Raw genomic sequence first — 17,669 nt, 5'->3', positions numbered from 1 at the left:
AGTTAGGAGATTAAAAAATGCCCACTCATATATTTGAGTTTTTCTCTGAATTACCTAAAGGCAAGTTACAAAATTCAGGAAATGCTACCCAGTCCTCTTTGGATGCAAAGGGCATATAAATAATTTTTGCATCTAAATAATTTAAAACCCGGGAAACAATTTCTTAACCTTAAATCAGCCTAGGGCTACCATGTAAAATATACCCAGGTGGTATCCATCTGTCAGAGGCAAGGCTGAAAGATGGGTGGTTTGTAGACTTAACACAGCTTATTCACAGGGCTTGATCCATCACTCCTCCTGACCATCCGCCATTAACGGCCACACCCACCCTGCCCTTCCCTGGACGTAGTAGGACGTACCTCTGGGGTCCAAATCCATCCTTCTCGAAGTCCAGGCTCATGCTGCCTTTTATCTGGAGATCACAGAACAAAAGCGTACCTGTGCCTACCGATTTAGCAGACATTCATACTGGCACACTGAGTCCTTTGTATTAACCTAACTTTATTTACCTGTTAATGAAATCATCGAAATACACTGAGTAGGCACCTATTATGTACATACGTACTAGTGCTTCTGCGTGTTAATCACTAAACTCTCATACCTGCATCAACAGACTAACCAGACAGGTAGGGGGCTAGTCAGTCCACAGGAAATCTAATTACTCATTTCTAGTAGCTTAAAGTCTCATTTAACACTGAACAAATGAGAGAGCTTGTCAGGCTGGACAACGTAAACGGTAGGTAATGCCAGAAACAAGGGTTTTTGCCTTTCTTTGTGTACAAGCAGTTTTCAAAGCTGCCTGTGAAGAGTCACCCTCTTCCATCCACTTTAAAAAACCTCGGGAAAAAAACCTCAGGTAAACAGCAGGGCCTAAATTATCCTGTTACAGTTTGACTACACATCAAATAAAAAAAAAAAAAGGCAGCTTCTACAAACCTTCAGAAAACCAGATATATATCTAATTCCGTCTTCCACAAACCCTATGCATATGTCATGTTCAAACAATGTTCAATAATTTAAGTACTTAAATTAACTTTCAGGTTATCCGTTGATCTGTTGCATTAGGCTGTTCCTCCCAGCGGGGCCCGTTTCTTCGGGGGAGCAGAGTACTGGTAGCTCGGTGTATCAAAGTGGAAGTGATCAGAGCTTCCATTAACACGGGCAGTTCTACGAACAACACAAGGCGACTTCAGCTTATGTGGTTCGTTGCCTGACCTCTTTTTCTAAGGTATCGCTTCCTAATTTTGATCATCCATTTCACACTCAGTTTGGCAAACTCTGCTGCTTTAAATAATGCCAAGAAGGCCCCACAGAGAAGAGCGATTGTGTTCCAGGGATTGGCTGTGATTATCTGCAAAACAGAAACAAACACACGCTTTATTGGTTTGCTTCAGTTTTGATTCTTAGGTCCTACTGGTGTCACTGGGGCGACAAGAAAAACGCCGGCATTCTAATATTGTCCTAACTCTATATAGTTCATTCATACTTTAATGTTCATAGTTCAGTCTGAGGAGATAGCTACTAAGCCTTCCCCACAATAAAGTGATTCTGAAAGAAAAAAATTGTTTTTCAAAAAAGCTGTGAACAAATATGATATTCAGTACTGAACTTGATAAACTTTTGGCCTGGTCCATAAGTGATCTTGCTTAGAGACCAATTTCCCTCAAACTCGACCCAATCCAGAAAGGCAGTTCCTTGTTGTCTTCCCATGTCACAGTGATTCAGACCCCTCCTCCCACCCAGTCCAGTGGCTGTCCCTCCACACCCACTCGGCCTCCTGCCTCCAGCTGTGCCCTGACTCCCTGCCTGTGATGCTGTCCTGCCTCTAGTTACTTATCCTTCAGGGCTCCTCAGAGCTTTCTCTGTCCACTAAGCAAAACCCTTGCAACTTTAGCAGAGGCATCTATCCAACCGTCTCCTTGGCAGTTATTTACTGTCTGGAATTAGTCACTTTACAGCCAGCCTCACTAAATGTTAAACCCGTCAAGGCCAATGTCGTACCTCGGACTTCTTAAGTTCCCCCAAACACTGTTAAGTCCCAGTTTTGCAGGGTGACCTTAGACAACCTGAACCTTGGGGTTCACCTCTGCAAAATGCTTCAATCACCTCCACTGTTTAGGACTGTCATGACGCTGGGGACAACGCGAGGTAGGCCTTGAGCACTGGCCCATCATGGCTTCCCCTTACCGAGTAGGTTACGAATGTTTGATCATGTATTTTATGTGTAGAGCTGAAGGCGTTCATCCTCCCCAGTCCTGACTCAGTCAGCACCTCGTGCCTCTGTGCTCGGCCTTGCCAACCCACGACTAAATGGTGGAGGGTGTTAACGAAGCACATCCACGTCACAAAGACCCTCCCAGCTATGAAATGTCGCCCCCCAAGTCAGGACGTTCTGTGATAACCTAATCGGTGTTAGACTTGGGACTGGCCGTGGTGGGCAGTGTCTCAGGAATGCTCCCTGAGCAAAGCTGTCTCACAATTCCTCCCCTTCAAAACTGCGAGTCTGAGAACCTGGCATTAATTGATACTGTTAATTTTTTACGTGCACTGTTCTGCGCTGACTTACCACAGTAGTAAGTTTTTATCCTACAGAGAACCATTAAAAAAGAACGGCTTCCAATAGCAGTGACCTAGTTATTAGCTTAATGCTTTCTACTCAGTTCATTCAAGCAATATTATGAATAATCAGCTCGGTACTAAGTACACGCGAGACACCAAATAAATGATGGGGAACAAAAGACACAGTCCCCACCTTCACAGGACCCCAGTCTAGTGACGAAGACAAGATCAATTAAACACAAGTGATACAGGAAATGAATGCATAAATACAAGTGACAAACTGATTTGTGCTCAGCCTGCAATGATGAGCCCAAATAAATGCCACGGCTGGGAGTTTGCTCTCTCATGTTAATTAATACTCACATCTTGGACTTTCTGGATGAAAGGATCTTTCCATTCAAAGACCACAAAAAACAACTGAGCCCTTTTTTCGGTTGCCGGCCTCTGGTCAATGTAGTTAACCACACTTGTCTAGGAACAGAGGAGAGAAAGCAGTGTCAGCTGGCAGGGCCCTGGGGAAGGAGAGTGGAGCTGGGGAATCTTAGACCTTGGTTCTCCTCAGCCTCTTGGAGAGGGAGAAAACAAACCCTCTTATACGACACCCTGAAACCGGTGCCAGAGCCCAGGCCTCCCCTTGCTTTCATAGTTCCCTGGGGAAACCAGTAGATCTGGGATGTACATAGGTGCTTTGGATTGTCACCAAGTAAACCATATTCAAAGTACTGTGTAAGTCTTAAAATTAAAAGCCATAAAAAACCCAAATTTCAAAATACTTGATCTTAAGAGCTGAGTATGTCAACCTTCTAGATTGTATATCTACAGGGACCAAGTGCAGCCTCAGGTCCCCCAGCTGAGCAGTCCCTGTAAACAGGTAGAAGGCGTGCCTGGGAAGGTCTGTGACCAATTATTAAAGGGACTGCAGGGTGTCACAGAGAGCAGACGGGTTCCGGAGGCAGAAACGTGCGCCTAGCCTGGAGTGTTGGGTCCATCATGTGAACTGAGCCTCTACTTTGCCACCCATAAAATGGGGACAAAATGCCTACCCCTCACTGAGGCGTGGCGAGGATCACATGAAGCAATACATATGAAAGTACCTTAAAGTATCTTAAACTTTAAAACACAATATAAAAACATTTAAAATATTGTTCAAGAGTTCGTGTCCCCTGCCAAGTCTTGCAACAATAAAAAGCACATAAAACATTCTAAAATGTATAGGTTCGCTGGGGTTTTGGCCCCTGTGGCTTCAGGTCACAGGGCCACCAGAAGAGCCAGAGTGGCCTGGGGTTGCACTTGCTCAGATGCTGTGGGACCAGGCAAGGAAGGGCTTAAGGTTCTTGGAAAAAAGTGTGAAAGAAAAACTCAGGAGATGACAGTTATCTTACAAACTAGGAATATTTTAAGGACCTATTGTTGGGGGGGAGGGGCTGTCACCTCCTAAGGCAGGAAAAAAGCCTGTCCCCTTGAAGAAAAATGGCTCTACATCCTTCCTAAAGCCATCCTGTGGAGTCCTGCCCAAACAGATCACCTCCAAGGAGTGGAGGGTGGAGCACAGACACGCTGGCTCTGGGTGTGGATTTGGGTAGGAGGCAGGGTCACTGCCGCAGTGGAAGCCCCAAAGGCAGGGGTGTGGCCTCGCTTTTGGTGGTGCCTGACAAATGGCCCTGTTGAGGTGACCAACTGTCCCATTCCCCCATCCCCACTGCCACACCGGGCCTCTCCTGGCTCCTGGCCACTGGGCTGAAAGCTTGTGCATCCCACTTCCCATTAGTAAAACATTCTGAGCACACACTCAACATTTATAACTTTAGCAGTAATGTAACATTACTACCACTGTTCCAATGTTACATGCATTATAAAACACTCAAAAATAGAAAAAGGATGAGATTTTTAAATACAAAAAGAAAGCTAGTATTGTACTTCTGTGTCCCAATGGATCACGCCCACGACACTTCAGAGGCCCCTCTGTCTAGTCTCTCTTCCCCGCAAATAATCCATCTTCCATGCGGCCTCCAGCCTCTCAGCTGGGGCGGGCGCAAGGCTGAGGACACGGGCTCCGGCGGAACAGCTGGGCAAGCACCCATGCCACACAGCGCAGGGGTCCCTGCCCCACCATGTGCTCCGCGCGGACAGGCCCTTAACGGGAGGGCCTGGCGCGGACACTGCCCACAGAACAGTGAACGCCTGGCAGGGGCCGTTGGCATCCTGGCGAAGGTCTAACCACCCTTCAGACTCAAAGGCCACCCCAGACTCAAAGGCAGATGTCACCAGTGGTGCCGGGCAGACCCCGCAGCACCTACCTCCTGCCGGAACTCCACTGCTTCCCGCCCGTCTTCCTCCTTGGTCTCCACCAGGGACATCTTGACCCAGGTGCGGAAGCCCCCGGAAAATTTCCAGCTGGAATAGGCGCTCTCACAGGCCTGCATGAAGCCCACCCTGTCTGGGCTGGGAGGACAGAGAGGAAAGGTCCAAGTTCATCAGGCCTGACAGCAGGATTCCAACGGGGCCAGACTCAAGCTCCCGCCCCTACTTCCGCCAGCTTCCAGGGGGCTGCCCACCCCCTGCCTCCTCTCCAAGCTCTGCCTCTCGGTTTCCAAATGGAGGGGACGTGGCCACCACCTCAAGGCAGCAGCCTGATCCCTGAGGCCCCAGTGGGAGGATGCGGCCTCCCTGCACCCCGTCATTCCCCACACCCGTGCCTGGCAGTGGGCACAGGTCTGCAGACGTGCCCCCAGCGCCACGCTCCCAGCTCCTCAGGAACTCGGCTTCAGCTGCTCTGAGGAGCCCTGAGAGCCTCCCTGCCACCACCCCAGGCCCCCGCCTAGGGATGTGCAAGGCTGGAACAAATAAAGAGTGTACACGCCCGCCGGGAACTCGGAGAGGCCACCTGTGCAGGAACTCCTGGAAAGAAGAGAACAGGAGGTAATCGATGGCGCTGAAGTCCTCGCTGCTCTCGTTCAGGCGGAACTGCAGGAAGACCAGCTCCCGCTTCTTCACTTCCCGGGGCCCCCGCACGATCAGGGCGGATTTCTGCAGAGACAGAAAGGCCACCTCTCAGCCGGGGGTGCGCCGTGTGGGCGCTCCTGACCCTCGAGCACACACACACTTCGGAGGCGGCCTGGAGGCGCCGACTGGAGAGCCCGTGGCTCCTCCTCACCCACGGGGCCCAGGTGCCCACGGGCCACACCCTCCTGCTCAGGGTGGACCGGAGCTGGTACAACTTGTCCCCTGTCCCCTCTTCTCATTGGCTGGCTGCACTACGGAAGCTCTTTATTGAGAAAGGATATTAACTTCTGTTATATGTACAAATATTTTCTTAGTTGGTTACTTTCCCGTTAACTTTCTAATATTATTTGTTTTATGAAGTTCTAAATTTGGTGTAGTGAAATCTCTACATCTTTTTTATGGCTTCTGGGTTTTGCCTGCTAGGGAAAACCAACATTATATCTGTATTCTCCTACATTTCTATTTTATAGCAGCTTTTTCTAACCTTTTTTACAGTTGGCACTGTTTGTATATGGTATGCAACAGGGATCTAACGGCCACTCCCCACACTATGGAGATGCAAGTTTGAGCACTGTGGGTTTATCCCATTCTGACATTGATGGGGCAGAATCCCTCCAGGTCACTCCTTCCATCCCCAAACCTTGGGGGGGGGGTGTATTTTTACACATCTAAAATGTACTTTAAAACTAGCTTAAGTTTCATGAAAAAGTCAACTGGGACTTTGATGATACTGGACTGACAGGTTAATTTGGGAAAAATATCTTTACATCATCAACTTTTATAAATGCTCTACAGGACTTGAAGAGTGAGCACTGTCAGGCACTAAGGGTGACACACATACTCTAAATTTACTGTGCTATTCAGTTGTTACCCTCACTACTTTTTATCTGATCTGAGTTTCTGAGAGGTGTCAGTCACACCCTACGGTGATGGTTATTTTTTATTTCTAACAGGTTTTGCCTAAAATACACAACTGGCACACTGTTTTGCACGTAAAGGTTTATGACTGTTGTATCTTAGTGGAGAGTAGCAGAGCTGAACCTCTTATCCATATTAAACATCCCTCTTTTAACCCTTTGCACTTGAAATTCCTTTTTGACTGAGGTGTTAATATTCCACTCCACTTCTGGTTATTGCTGCATTTTCCCAAGAGACCTCTGTCCGGCTGTTTCTTCTCAACCTTTCTGTGCCTGGTAAGTGGGGGCAGAGAATGCTAACGGTCTCCAGTTTCCTTTACCCACTTCCTCCTGCACAACGAGAACGGCTTCCCCAGTCCCAGGTTTCAGCAGAATACAGTGGCCCTGCTGTACCCTCAGTTCTGGCCTCAGACGTGACCTTGTGATGAAGTTCCTGGAATGTGCCATGACTCACGCAACTCGGCGCAAGGCCATGCAGGGGACTGCTCGCCCTCCACTTCTCACCTCCCGGGGGTTCACGTACACATGTGCTGGTGAGCCAGTGCTGACCACGAGGACCAAGACACCGCCCAGGGGACAGCAGAGTGACGGACAGAAGCCATCGCTGACCACGCTACGAGGCAGCACTGCCCACGGTGTGGCACCGCCTGCACGCCCAGACCGTCCCCAGAGAAACGGGCAGACTTCTCTCGTCTCAGCCACTGTACTTGTTTGGCCGCTCGCTGACCATTACATAGTGGTTTCCTGGACCTGAAGTGCCATGGTAACCACCACCAAAAAATGAGCCATCGGCTTAACACACGGACACTGGAAATACGGCAGGCAGTGAGGAAACAAACTCAGGTCCTGCAGCCTATAAAGGCGGTGGCCCTAATTGGGCCAGAGCAAAGCATTTGGTGAACATTAACTAGATTAAATGGAGGGAAGGAGGGAGGGAATAAATGAGAATCTGAAGACTGACACAGTAGGACCAGATGAGACCCTTGGCTGGGTCACTTTCACATGGACTCGACAGGACGCAAAACAGCCAGAAGCCTACACACTTTTGAAGACATTTCACTGCAAACGAGGAGGTGGGGCAGGAGAAGGAAGACAAACCAACTGCCAAGTCCAAGCCTGTCCAGCCCAAAGCCACGCCCCCACCTCTGCAGCTGCAAGTGGGCGCCCAAAACTCTGTGACCCGGGGCAGGCATGTTTCTAATGTCCATTCCAGATATGGCCACAGACGGCCAAGGCAGACCCTCCCCGTGGACAAGGCCAGGGGCCAGCGAGGACACGCGCGTCTCTAGCTCCCTCCCAGCTGCGGCAGGACATCTCAGGCAGGGCCTCACCCCCGCCTCGAGCAGCGCTGTGCTTCTTACGCTTCTCCCCAAGGGAGTCCTCCGCTTCTCAGTCCTCCTCAGCCCTCCACCACAGCCAGAGGCTGCTTTGGGGTGGCGGACCTGCTCCACAGCGAGCGGGGAACCTCTCTCTCAGCTAAGAGCCACATCCAGAATTGGAGAAGACTAACCGTCACCCAGAGCTGGAGGCACGACCCTCATTCAACTTAGTTTCATGGAAACAGCTCCTCTTTTGTGCCCTGATTCCACGGGTCTTTCTAATATTTAGTTAAATTATATAGCTAAAATAACAAGTCCAGCTGGCACACACGGGTGTGGGGATACACAAGGACTCCTAGTAAGCGCACCCCCCCACTGGGGAGCCGAGGGGCCCTGCACCAGCTGTGCCACGGAAGCACGCATGGGCGTCCAGCTGGCACGTGGTACACGGGGAACAGAAAACTGGGAACCAGGTGGGCAGCGTTTCTACTGTACATCTAGCTCTTCACTAAAATTCTTAAAAATCATTTTCCTTTTCATTTAAATTAGCTTCCGTTTCCCTATTCTGGAGTCTAATCTGTTTGTGTCTCTAGGTCCTTTTTTTTAAGTTGTTGGTTTCATGTAAATGTCTAGTGACCCTTAACTCTCCAGTCTTATTTCCAGATGAAGGGTTAGGTTGACCAGGATGGGTCTGGGGTGTGGGTTTCTTCCTGAGTGGTTCTCTAACTGGGACCCGTAAGGCCTCTGTGGCAGTGGGCAAGGAACGCTAGTGGCCACCCACTCCGCATATTTCTATCCGGGGAAGAGATTCCTTCCGGTAGTTCCCCCCTCTTCCACTGTGGGACTCCAGTCTCAAGTGCTACTCCCTTTCTCTGCTGCCCAGTGCCCAAGCAGGGACCCTCCCCTTAGCTTGTCAGAGAACGGCCATGGGACCTTCTACCCAGGAGCAAACACCGACCCCAGCAGCTCTGCCTGCTCTCGGACAAAGGGCGCGGAGGCCAAGCCAACAGGCGTCTCCTAATTATTATCCTGGCGACTGCCCTATGGCCAGCCATGCTCTTTGAACACGCTGACCTGGAGCTGGGGGTCGGAAAGAAAGCTTTCCCTTCTGCACAACAGTCCTCGCCTGCATCTGGTTTAAGGTATGGGTTTTCTTTCTCTCATTTGTTTGCTCCATCAATCTGACCCAATTTGCAATTTATGTTTCACACCAGTTCCTTGAACTTTCTGCTCAACCGATGATAGCCTTTCTTGGTTTGCAGGTCTACTGCTATTTAGTTTTATTCTGTATTTCTGCAGGAGTGGGAATCATTTCAGCAGGATTTTAGGAGGAAGCGTAGAATATTTACAAGTCCATCCTAAGGCCCACTCCTAGCTCCCTAGCATCCCAAAGAGCGAGTCCCACTCCGTACCCAACAGGGTGCTTCTCTCATCTGGCCATTACTTCTGTCCTCGGCGTCACCTCCCGCGGCTCTTCTGGGGGCATCAGACCCTCCAGAAACACCCAACTACTGTAACTGCCCAGAGGCACGACAGGCTGTTTCCTCCATTTAAGGCTGGGTGCAGACTTCTGCTGCCTAGAAAGCCTTGCCTTCCTCTCTCTGACCTGGGAAACTTGGTTCAGCCCTGTTTAATCCTTTCTGAAACAAGGATATGGGATGCAAAAGGGAAGCAGCAAAAACTACAGAATCCCTTCCTGCCTTCCAGCCTGTGCAGGCGCTGCGCCTCCGGCCGCCCGCTCCCCTGCTGAGCTGGGTGGCTGCGTGAGACAGCAGGCCAGGGCCATGGTCCCGGCTTCCAGACCAGTGCGCCTTCTGCACGCTGACATATTTATTTCAAAATGTGGATTCTCAGGACCTGTCCCCCGGAATGACTCGGTTGGCCCCATATGGAACCTGGGAAAATCTGCATTATCAAAAGGCAGCCAGGCAGTTCCTTTGAGCCACCAGGTATGGGACCCCCTTCACCACATCACACGGCCCCACCCTGCAGCCCCTCCTCCTTCCATCAAGGACAGGACCTCATCGCGCTGCAGGGCATCCCTGAGGGTCGCTCTCAGGGGGCTGACGGCCTCACTGCCCTCCGAGTGCAGGCAAGCCAGCCACGGCCACGACTCCCCTTAGGACAGCCTCGTGTTTGCTGGGGCCGCCGGCCCGCACCAAGGGTGTGGGAGAGGCCACCCAGCAGGAACAGACAGGCTCCGGGTGCAGGGCTGGCAGAGCACGCTGCCCAGACCCAGAGGCGAGTTACCAGGGTCTGATTGGAAAAAGGGTCCGTGTAGTTGATCCTCTGGGTGGTGCAGTTCATGTCTCCGGGCTGGCCAGGGCTCCTCAGCGGGGGGATGACTTCGTAATGATGCTTACAGCTGAGCAGCTGGGCCTGACCGGGGTACAGAGCGATACCTGGGGGCACATATGGGAAAGTGAATGTCAGAAGTCACTGTTCCTGACCACAACCCTAAAATCGTGTCACATATTTTTCACACCGATGACAACCTAAGTGGCACTCCCTGGGTGGCTGCAGAAGAGGAAGAAAAGGGCTACAGAGGGTGGGGGGCCATACCCTTGCCCTCAGAAAGCCCTCCTCCAATGGGGACCAGGGCCTCCTCAGCAATCCCCTCCCCGGCCTGCATCAGAGCCTGTGTGCACACTCTGGGGGCCTCCATGACAGAGCCAACCCCCCGGCCTGGCACCCACCTGCAGATTCCCTGGGAGGCCCCGGCTGTGGGGTTCCCCAGATCTCATTTCATCCCTCATTTCCTAGAGCTCCAACTATGCACGTCACCTCCCTCACCCCGGCCAAGGCTCCTCTTTCATGGCTCTGCCGATGGTCGCTGTTCCAGAAACACTGAGAGCAGCACGGGACCCAGGCAGAGCTCGGACACCAAGAAACCAGAAACAGTAAAACCCAGAGATAGAGACCAAGGCAGACACACACAAAAGAGGGACAAACACAAGGCAGGCAAAGACAGGCCAAGGAGCCGTGACTAGGACACTTGTCAAGAAGCCCCAGGCAGAGGGGACTTGAGACTGGCTCTGCCCCGTGAGCAGGCCATCAGTGGGACACGCAGGCGCATCCTGCTGGCAGAGCCTGAGCCCACTGAGCGCACGCCTCCCCATCTGTGCCCACAAGCCTGGAGCCCAGTGACAGACACTCCCACACCGGCCCTGGAGCAGAGCTGACTCCCCACTGGGACAGGAGAAGGATGGACGGTGTGGCCTGGGAGCCCCCTCTCCAGGCAGGGCCCCTCCCACTTCTCCTCACTGGCCTCTGCTCCAGCCAGGCTAGGCTCAGCCTCCCCAGAGAAACCCTGAGCCGCCCAATACTCACCTTTGCTCCCGCTGATCCTCCTCCCAGGAAAACTCTCTTCCCATCTGTCAAAGCCCAGCCGAAGCCTCCCTCTGTGCAAAACGCTCCCTGCCCACCCCACTGCTGCAGTGACCACTCCAGGCTCTGTCTGCCTCTGTCCTCGTCACAGGACACACTCTACTGGGTGCCCACGGCAGCTCTCTGGTGGGCACTCCACACCCACTCCTCCCCCCTGCTCACGGCGCCCGGCATGGGGCTGGGAGGGCAGGGGCGGCTCAGGCAGTATTTGCAGTGATGCCCGGACCTCGGCCCTGATGCCCATCTGGACAGGCTCTACCTGGGGCATCGTAGCGATCCACTTGCTTGTAAGACACCGACATGACGGGGTGCTTGAGTTTCTCCCGAAAGTCCATGATGGTCTGGTAGACCAGGAAGACAGCGACGGCCATGAGCAGCAGGTAGATGAAAATAAGCAGGACTGAGAAGACGTTCTTCAGGCAGGCCTTGCTGAAGAGGATGCTACTGGAGGCAGACTCGCTGTCTAGGGCTGAAGGACAACACCACAGGTGACCCAGAGCGCAGGGGCAGGTGCAGCCGTGGGAGGTCAGCAACCTCCAGGCCCCTTACCTGCTTTACCAGGGAGGCAAGGTCGCCCACATCCAACCTCCCCACCTCAGCCCCCAAACACAAATCGTAACACACAGCACCTGTCAACCTTCACTACGCACCAGGAAGGGGACCCTGAGCTGAAGGAGACTCGGTCCTTGTTTTTATGGCGTCTCCTCTCTAGAGGGACAGTTACAGTCGAACAAGGAGCTGGGCCCAACTTGGCCTTACCCCTCACCACCCTCCTCCCCATGCCCCAGCTCCACTGCGCTCGCGACTGTCTGGTCCTGCCCTCCACCTGGCAGCCCCTCCCATTCGCCATTCCCTATGCCTGGTCTGAACTCTTTTCTTCCACAGCTGGCTCCTAACTCAGCCTTCAGGTTTCAGTATAGAAAGGCATTCCCTCAAGGAAGCCTTCCCTGACCCCAAACTTTACTTGGCACCCCTTCCTCGGTGCTCCCAGGGCACCTATCTGTCCCCTAGCATCACTCTGCAAAGTCACTGTCTACGTGTCTTTTGATCCCCCAAAGCTATGAGCTCCGTGAGGGTGGAGACAATGGCTATTCTTGTCCACACTGAACCCCCAGCCCTTCGTGCTGTGCCTGGAATAGAGCAGGAATTCTGCGCTTGTATGGTGAATGACTAAAATAACTGATTAAATGTGTCCTGATGCCATCAACTACAACATGGCTCTGCCTCTCCTGCCTGCTCTGAAACCATCCCAAGCCCCGATTACTCTTTTATGAACTGAATTGTCCCCACTCCCCAAAATGCACGTGTTGAAGCCCTAACCCCCCATGTGACTGTATTTGGAGACAAGTGTTTAAGGATGTAATTAAAGTTAAATGAGGTCATATAGGTGACACCCTAATCCAATAGCACTAGAGTCTTATAAGAAGAGGAAGAGACACCAGGAATGCATGCACACAGAGAAAAGGCCACGTGAGGATACATGGAGAAGGTGGCCGTCTGCAAGGCAAGGAGAGGAGTCTCAGGAGAAAACAAACTTGCCAATGCCTTGACCTTGGACTTCCAGACTCCAGAACTGAGAGAAAATATCTATAGTTTAAGTCACCCAGCCTGCGGTACTTGGTTACGGCAGCCCGAGCTGACTGAGACTGACCACTGTGCTCCTTGAGCCATCTCTACTGGGCTGAAGCTGGCTCTCCGTTTCCTCCACAGAAGCTGAGCACAAGGCTGAGATGAGGGGGAGTTTGAAGGGAAGTCAAAATGATAGGTGCCTGGCTTCTGGCTTCCAGGGGTGAAGGAGTAGCTTGGTGACATCACCCTTCTACAGATAACAATGATAAAATTTGGACAAAATATTTAAATATTATTTGAAGATACTAGAGAATGGTTAAAAGCAAGCAGAAATTGAAAGACCATCTACTCTTCAAAGAAAACAACTGTGTCTAGTGAGACTCGTAAATTTGTAGTTTTCTGCCCAAAGACATTCACCAATTTTGATAAGGGATCATTTAGGGTAACAGTGGGCAGAGTTCAGAGCTGGCAGAGCAGTCAGAAAGTTAGGGGGAAATCCTGAAAGGGAAGGAGACAAAGGGGGATGAACCCCCAAATCTGAAAATATGCTCCAATTCTTGGCTGGAGATCCCAGGAGGACCAGCAAAAAAGTGGCAGCTGGAAACAAAGAACTGGGTGGAGAGTTCAGCTGCTGCTATGCAGGAGACATGAGAGTTTGGAATTTGAATCTTGCCACATTAATTATCTGCTAAGACAAAAATTCTTCTTCAGAGGATCATAACAGAATCCAGAACCTCTACAGTATTTAATTTACAATGTCTAGCGTTCAGTCAAAAATGACTAGACAGGGAAAGAAGAAGAAAATGCGACCTGTACTAAAGAAAACAAGCAGTCCATAGAAACCAATGGCAAGATGACCCAGATGTTGCAATTAGCAGACAGGAACTTTACAGCACTTTAAGGGCCCAAAGGAAAATATACAGCTAAGGAATGAACAGAGGGGAAACAGAAACTATAAAAACAAACCAAATGAAAATTCTAAAGCTGGAAAAAAAAAAAAGAATGAAATGAAAAATTCACTGTAGAGCCTTAACAGCAAAAGATAGCAGGAAAAGAGTCAGTGCAGTTGAAGTTAATAAATACGAATTATTTAATCTGGAAAAAAAAAAAGACTAAAAAAAAAAAATGAACAGAGCCTTGATAACTGTGGGACAATATCTAGCAGTCTAACAACATGTAACTGGAGAAAGAAAATGGGTCACGAAAGTATTTTTTAAAATAATGGCCCAAACTTCCCAAAATTAGAAGAAAAAACATCAATTTGCAGATCCAAGAAGCTCAATACATGCCAAGCAGGATAAATTTATAAAACCACTCCTAGGCAAATCATAATCAAGCTGCCAATAAAAAGATAAAAGAAAAATCTTGAAAGCAACCAGGAATAAAAAGACATATTACATATAGGATATTATATCAAATGATAGGTAACTTCTGATCAGAAATAATGGAGGCCAAAAGAAAACAAAACATCTTTAAGGTGCCAAAAGAAAAAAAAAATCTGTCTATACGGAATTAAAGAATTCTAGCAAAACTAACTTTCAAAAATGAAAGTGAAATAAAGGTAGATTCAGGGGTGGCTGATTAGCTCAGTTGGTTAGAGCGCAGTGCTCATAACACCAAGGTTGCTGATTCGATTCCCACTTGGGCCACCAAGCTGCGCCCTCCACAAATAGATTGAAACAACTACTTGACTTGGAGCTGATGGGTCCTGGAAAAAAACAAAACCACAGTTCCCCAATTTAAAAAATTGTTTAAAAAAGATAGATTCAAAAACAAAAGCTGAGGGCTGGCCAAGTGGTGCGTTGGTTAAGAGCTGGCTTGGAACACCAGAGGGCCCCGGTTCGGATCCCACATTATGAGGGCCAGTGACACTGCCCTCTACAGCTAAGATGCTGAACAACAGCTCGACCTGGAGCTGGGCTGCCGTGAGGCGTAGGCTGCAGCCCCTGCTGCAGTGGGTTGCCATGGGCTACTGTGTGTAGCCAGCAGCCAGCATGAGCGGCCAGCAGCCGCCATGAGCAGCTGTCCAGAAGCCGGCGACTGATCTGCCTCACCCGGGAAGAGCGCAATGATGGTGCCAACTTGGGCCAGTGAAGCAACGTCCTCCACAACTAGACTGAAGAACAAAAGGACAGCAACTTGTCTGTTCTCCTTCCCCCAATTCCCCAATTAAAAAAAAAAATCTTAAAAAAAAACAAACAAAAAATAAAAGCTGAGAGAATTCATCACTAACAGACCTGCACTACAATACATTCTAAAGAAAACTCTTAAAAATAAAGGGAAATGACATTAGATGGTAACTCTCAAATGTATAGAAAGAAATAAAGATCACTGGACATGTTAAATAGATGGTTAAATATAAAAAACTATTTACATATTTTTTTTAATTTAAGAATGTCTAAATCAAAAATACACAATATTGCAAGGTTTATAACTTGCAGGAAAGGAGAATAGAGAAACAAAAAACACACAAGACAAACAAAAATCAGCAAAGTGGTAGAACGAAATCCATCCACATCAATAACTACATTAAATGTAAATGGACCAAACACTCCAATTAAAAGGTAGAGACTGTCAGCCTGGATTAAAAACAAGACCCGGCTATATGCGCTCTTTAAAAAATGGACTTTAGGGACATAAGCATCATGGCAGAGTAAGAAGACTCCATTGTTTCTCCCATTAGATTTACAACAAGTTAGATAATTATAATTCAACAAAGGATCTCCTGATCAATACACAAACACACCTGAAAGATCCACACACGGGGATGTCTGAAGGTGGGGATGTCTGAAGGTGGGCATGCTGGAATGAGAAGGAACGGGAGAAGGACAGGGGAAGGACAGCGATGGTGCTGCAGATGCACGTCGGCACCCACCTCGGCTCCAGAAAGCACGGTAGCAGCGGGTGGGGAGTCAGGCTGCAGCCCTAACAACAGTCTGCAGCACAGAGGGGCAGAAGTAGTTTCCCTCCCAGAAAAGGTATCTCCCTTCCCCCCTCCACATTGTGGCAGAACCAGGTAAAAGTGGCTGGAAAGCTTTAAAACAAAATAGCAGAGCTGTGAGATGTCAAATCTGTCTCCACTACCCCATACTCCCTGGCAGAGCCCAGTAAAGCCAAAAACACAAACGAGGTAGCTCTAGGAGCTCACCAAACCATTTCTCCACCACCCACAACATTCCCCCAACAGAGTGGTGGTGACCCATAAATGAGGTAAGCTGGTCACAGAGAGGACATCCACCATCCCAATGAGTACACAGAGCTTTCCTTAACTGAAATCATACCACTTCACCATGATCCCAGAATCACAAATAGTGCAGGTAAAACAAAACAAAACAAAACAAAATTGTGTGCTATAGCACCAACTACTGGAAAACAAAAGAAAGTACCCTATCTGTCAACCTGCTGAATTGTTGAGTACAAAACAGTATCTACACAAGAAAAGAGATCACTGCTTCAAATACACAGAGAAACAAGCCATCAAATACCATGAACAACCAAGGTAACTTGGGAGCACAGAAACAAAATGAAGAGTCCAGAAACCAAACGCAGAAGTCATGGACGACCAATTTAAATGAGAATTCAAGATTGTAGCTATAAAGACATCCAACGATATGCAAGAAAACTCAGGCAGTTCAATGAACTCAAAAATAAAATTAATGAACAAAAGAAGTACTTTACCAAAGAGACTGAAACTATAAAAAAACAGCCAGACAGAAATTCTAATGCTTAAAAAGTCAATAAATGCGATGAGAAATGCAACAGACAGTACTGGAAATAGAGCAGTCCAGATGAAAGAGAATTGGTGAACTCAAAGACAGAAACTTACAAGTGACCCAGAAGGAAGAAGAGAACTAAGGGAATAAAAAAATGAAAAAACACTCTGAGAACTATCTAACTGCATTAGAAACAGCAACCTAAGGATAATAAGGTATATCAGAAGGAGAAGGGAACAAAGTCTACTGAGAGAAATAACTGGTGAGAACTTCCGAGGCCGATGAAAAGAACTGAACTTTAGAACAGAGAAAGCTAAAAATCATATGCAAAAAGACCTTCTCCAAGACAAATTTTATTCAAACTGTCAAAAATCAATGACAAAGAATTCTCAAGGCAGCTAGTAAAAGAGACTGTAACCTACAAAAGAAACCCCATTCGATTATCACCAGATTTCTCAGTAGAAACATTACAAAACAGGAAAAGTAGAAGGAACTATTCAAAATATTGAAAGAGATGAACCATCAACCAAGGGTAATGTATGCAGCAAAATTATCCTTTAGACATGAAGGAGAAATAAAGGCTTTCCCAGACAAACAAAAACAGAATTTGCCACCACAAGATCTACATTACAAGAAATGGTTAAAGGAGTTTTACTGGAAACAAAAAGTCTAAAGTCCACAAAACTTGGAGTAAGATAATCAACAGACAGACAGAAGCAGGAAACTGCAAATCTACTTTGGAATTGGAATAGGTTATTAAACACTTAATTATAACAAAGGTTATAAAGTGAAAAGGGCATTAAAAATAACTATTAATAGCAATTTGGTAATGAACGTACAACATAAAAAGGGATTAATTTGTGATGATAAAATCATAAGAGGGGAGGAGGAAAAGGACTGACTGGGTACAGGTGAATGAAGATAAAGGCAATCAGAAGAAAAAAAGACTATTGTATGCATGAGACATTAAACACAAACCTATTGATAACCACAAAATAAAAACCCAGAGCTAAAACACAAACTTAAAAAAAGAAAAAGGAAATAGAGAAAAAAATCATAGAAAGCAGCCAAAGTAAAAGAGCAGACAAAATCACGAGGGAAAAGAAACAATGGCGGGCCGGCCGAGTGGCGCGATGGTTAAGAACTCGCTTGGGATGCCAGAGGGCCCCGGTTCGGATCCCACATATGAGGGCCAGTGACAC

At 48.5% G+C, this 17,669-nt stretch overlaps 1 protein-coding gene across 3 annotated transcripts in view; it reads right to left on the bottom strand.

Moving 5' to 3' along the window:
• Positions 1-481: 481 nt before the first annotated feature.
• Positions 482-17,669, bottom strand: part of PACC1 (proton activated chloride channel 1) — an 88,824-nt gene continuing 71,636 nt past the window's right edge. For all 3 annotated transcript variants that reach the window (XM_019635517.1, XM_019635516.1, XM_019635515.1), the window contains exons 3-8: positions 11,445-11,654; positions 10,049-10,200; positions 5,444-5,586; positions 4,857-5,001; positions 2,923-3,030; positions 482-1,351 (exon numbers count right to left, since the gene is read on the bottom strand). In XM_019635517.1, the coding sequence (XP_019491062.1) occupies positions 1,190-1,351; positions 2,923-3,030; positions 4,857-5,001; positions 5,444-5,586; positions 10,049-10,200; positions 11,445-11,556 (822 nt within the window). In that variant the 5' untranslated portion in view covers positions 11,557-11,654 and the 3' untranslated portion in view covers positions 482-1,189. The remainder of the gene's footprint in view (positions 1,352-2,922; positions 3,031-4,856; positions 5,002-5,443; positions 5,587-10,048; positions 10,201-11,444; positions 11,655-17,669) is intronic.

Source organism: Hipposideros armiger, unplaced genomic scaffold (genome assembly GCF_001890085.2).
Source record: "Hipposideros armiger isolate ML-2016 unplaced genomic scaffold, ASM189008v1 scaffold_22, whole genome shotgun sequence".
NCBI classification, from domain to species: Eukaryota; Metazoa; Chordata; class Mammalia; order Chiroptera; family Hipposideridae; genus Hipposideros; species Hipposideros armiger.
This window is presented reverse-complemented; position numbering and strand designations above follow the sequence as displayed.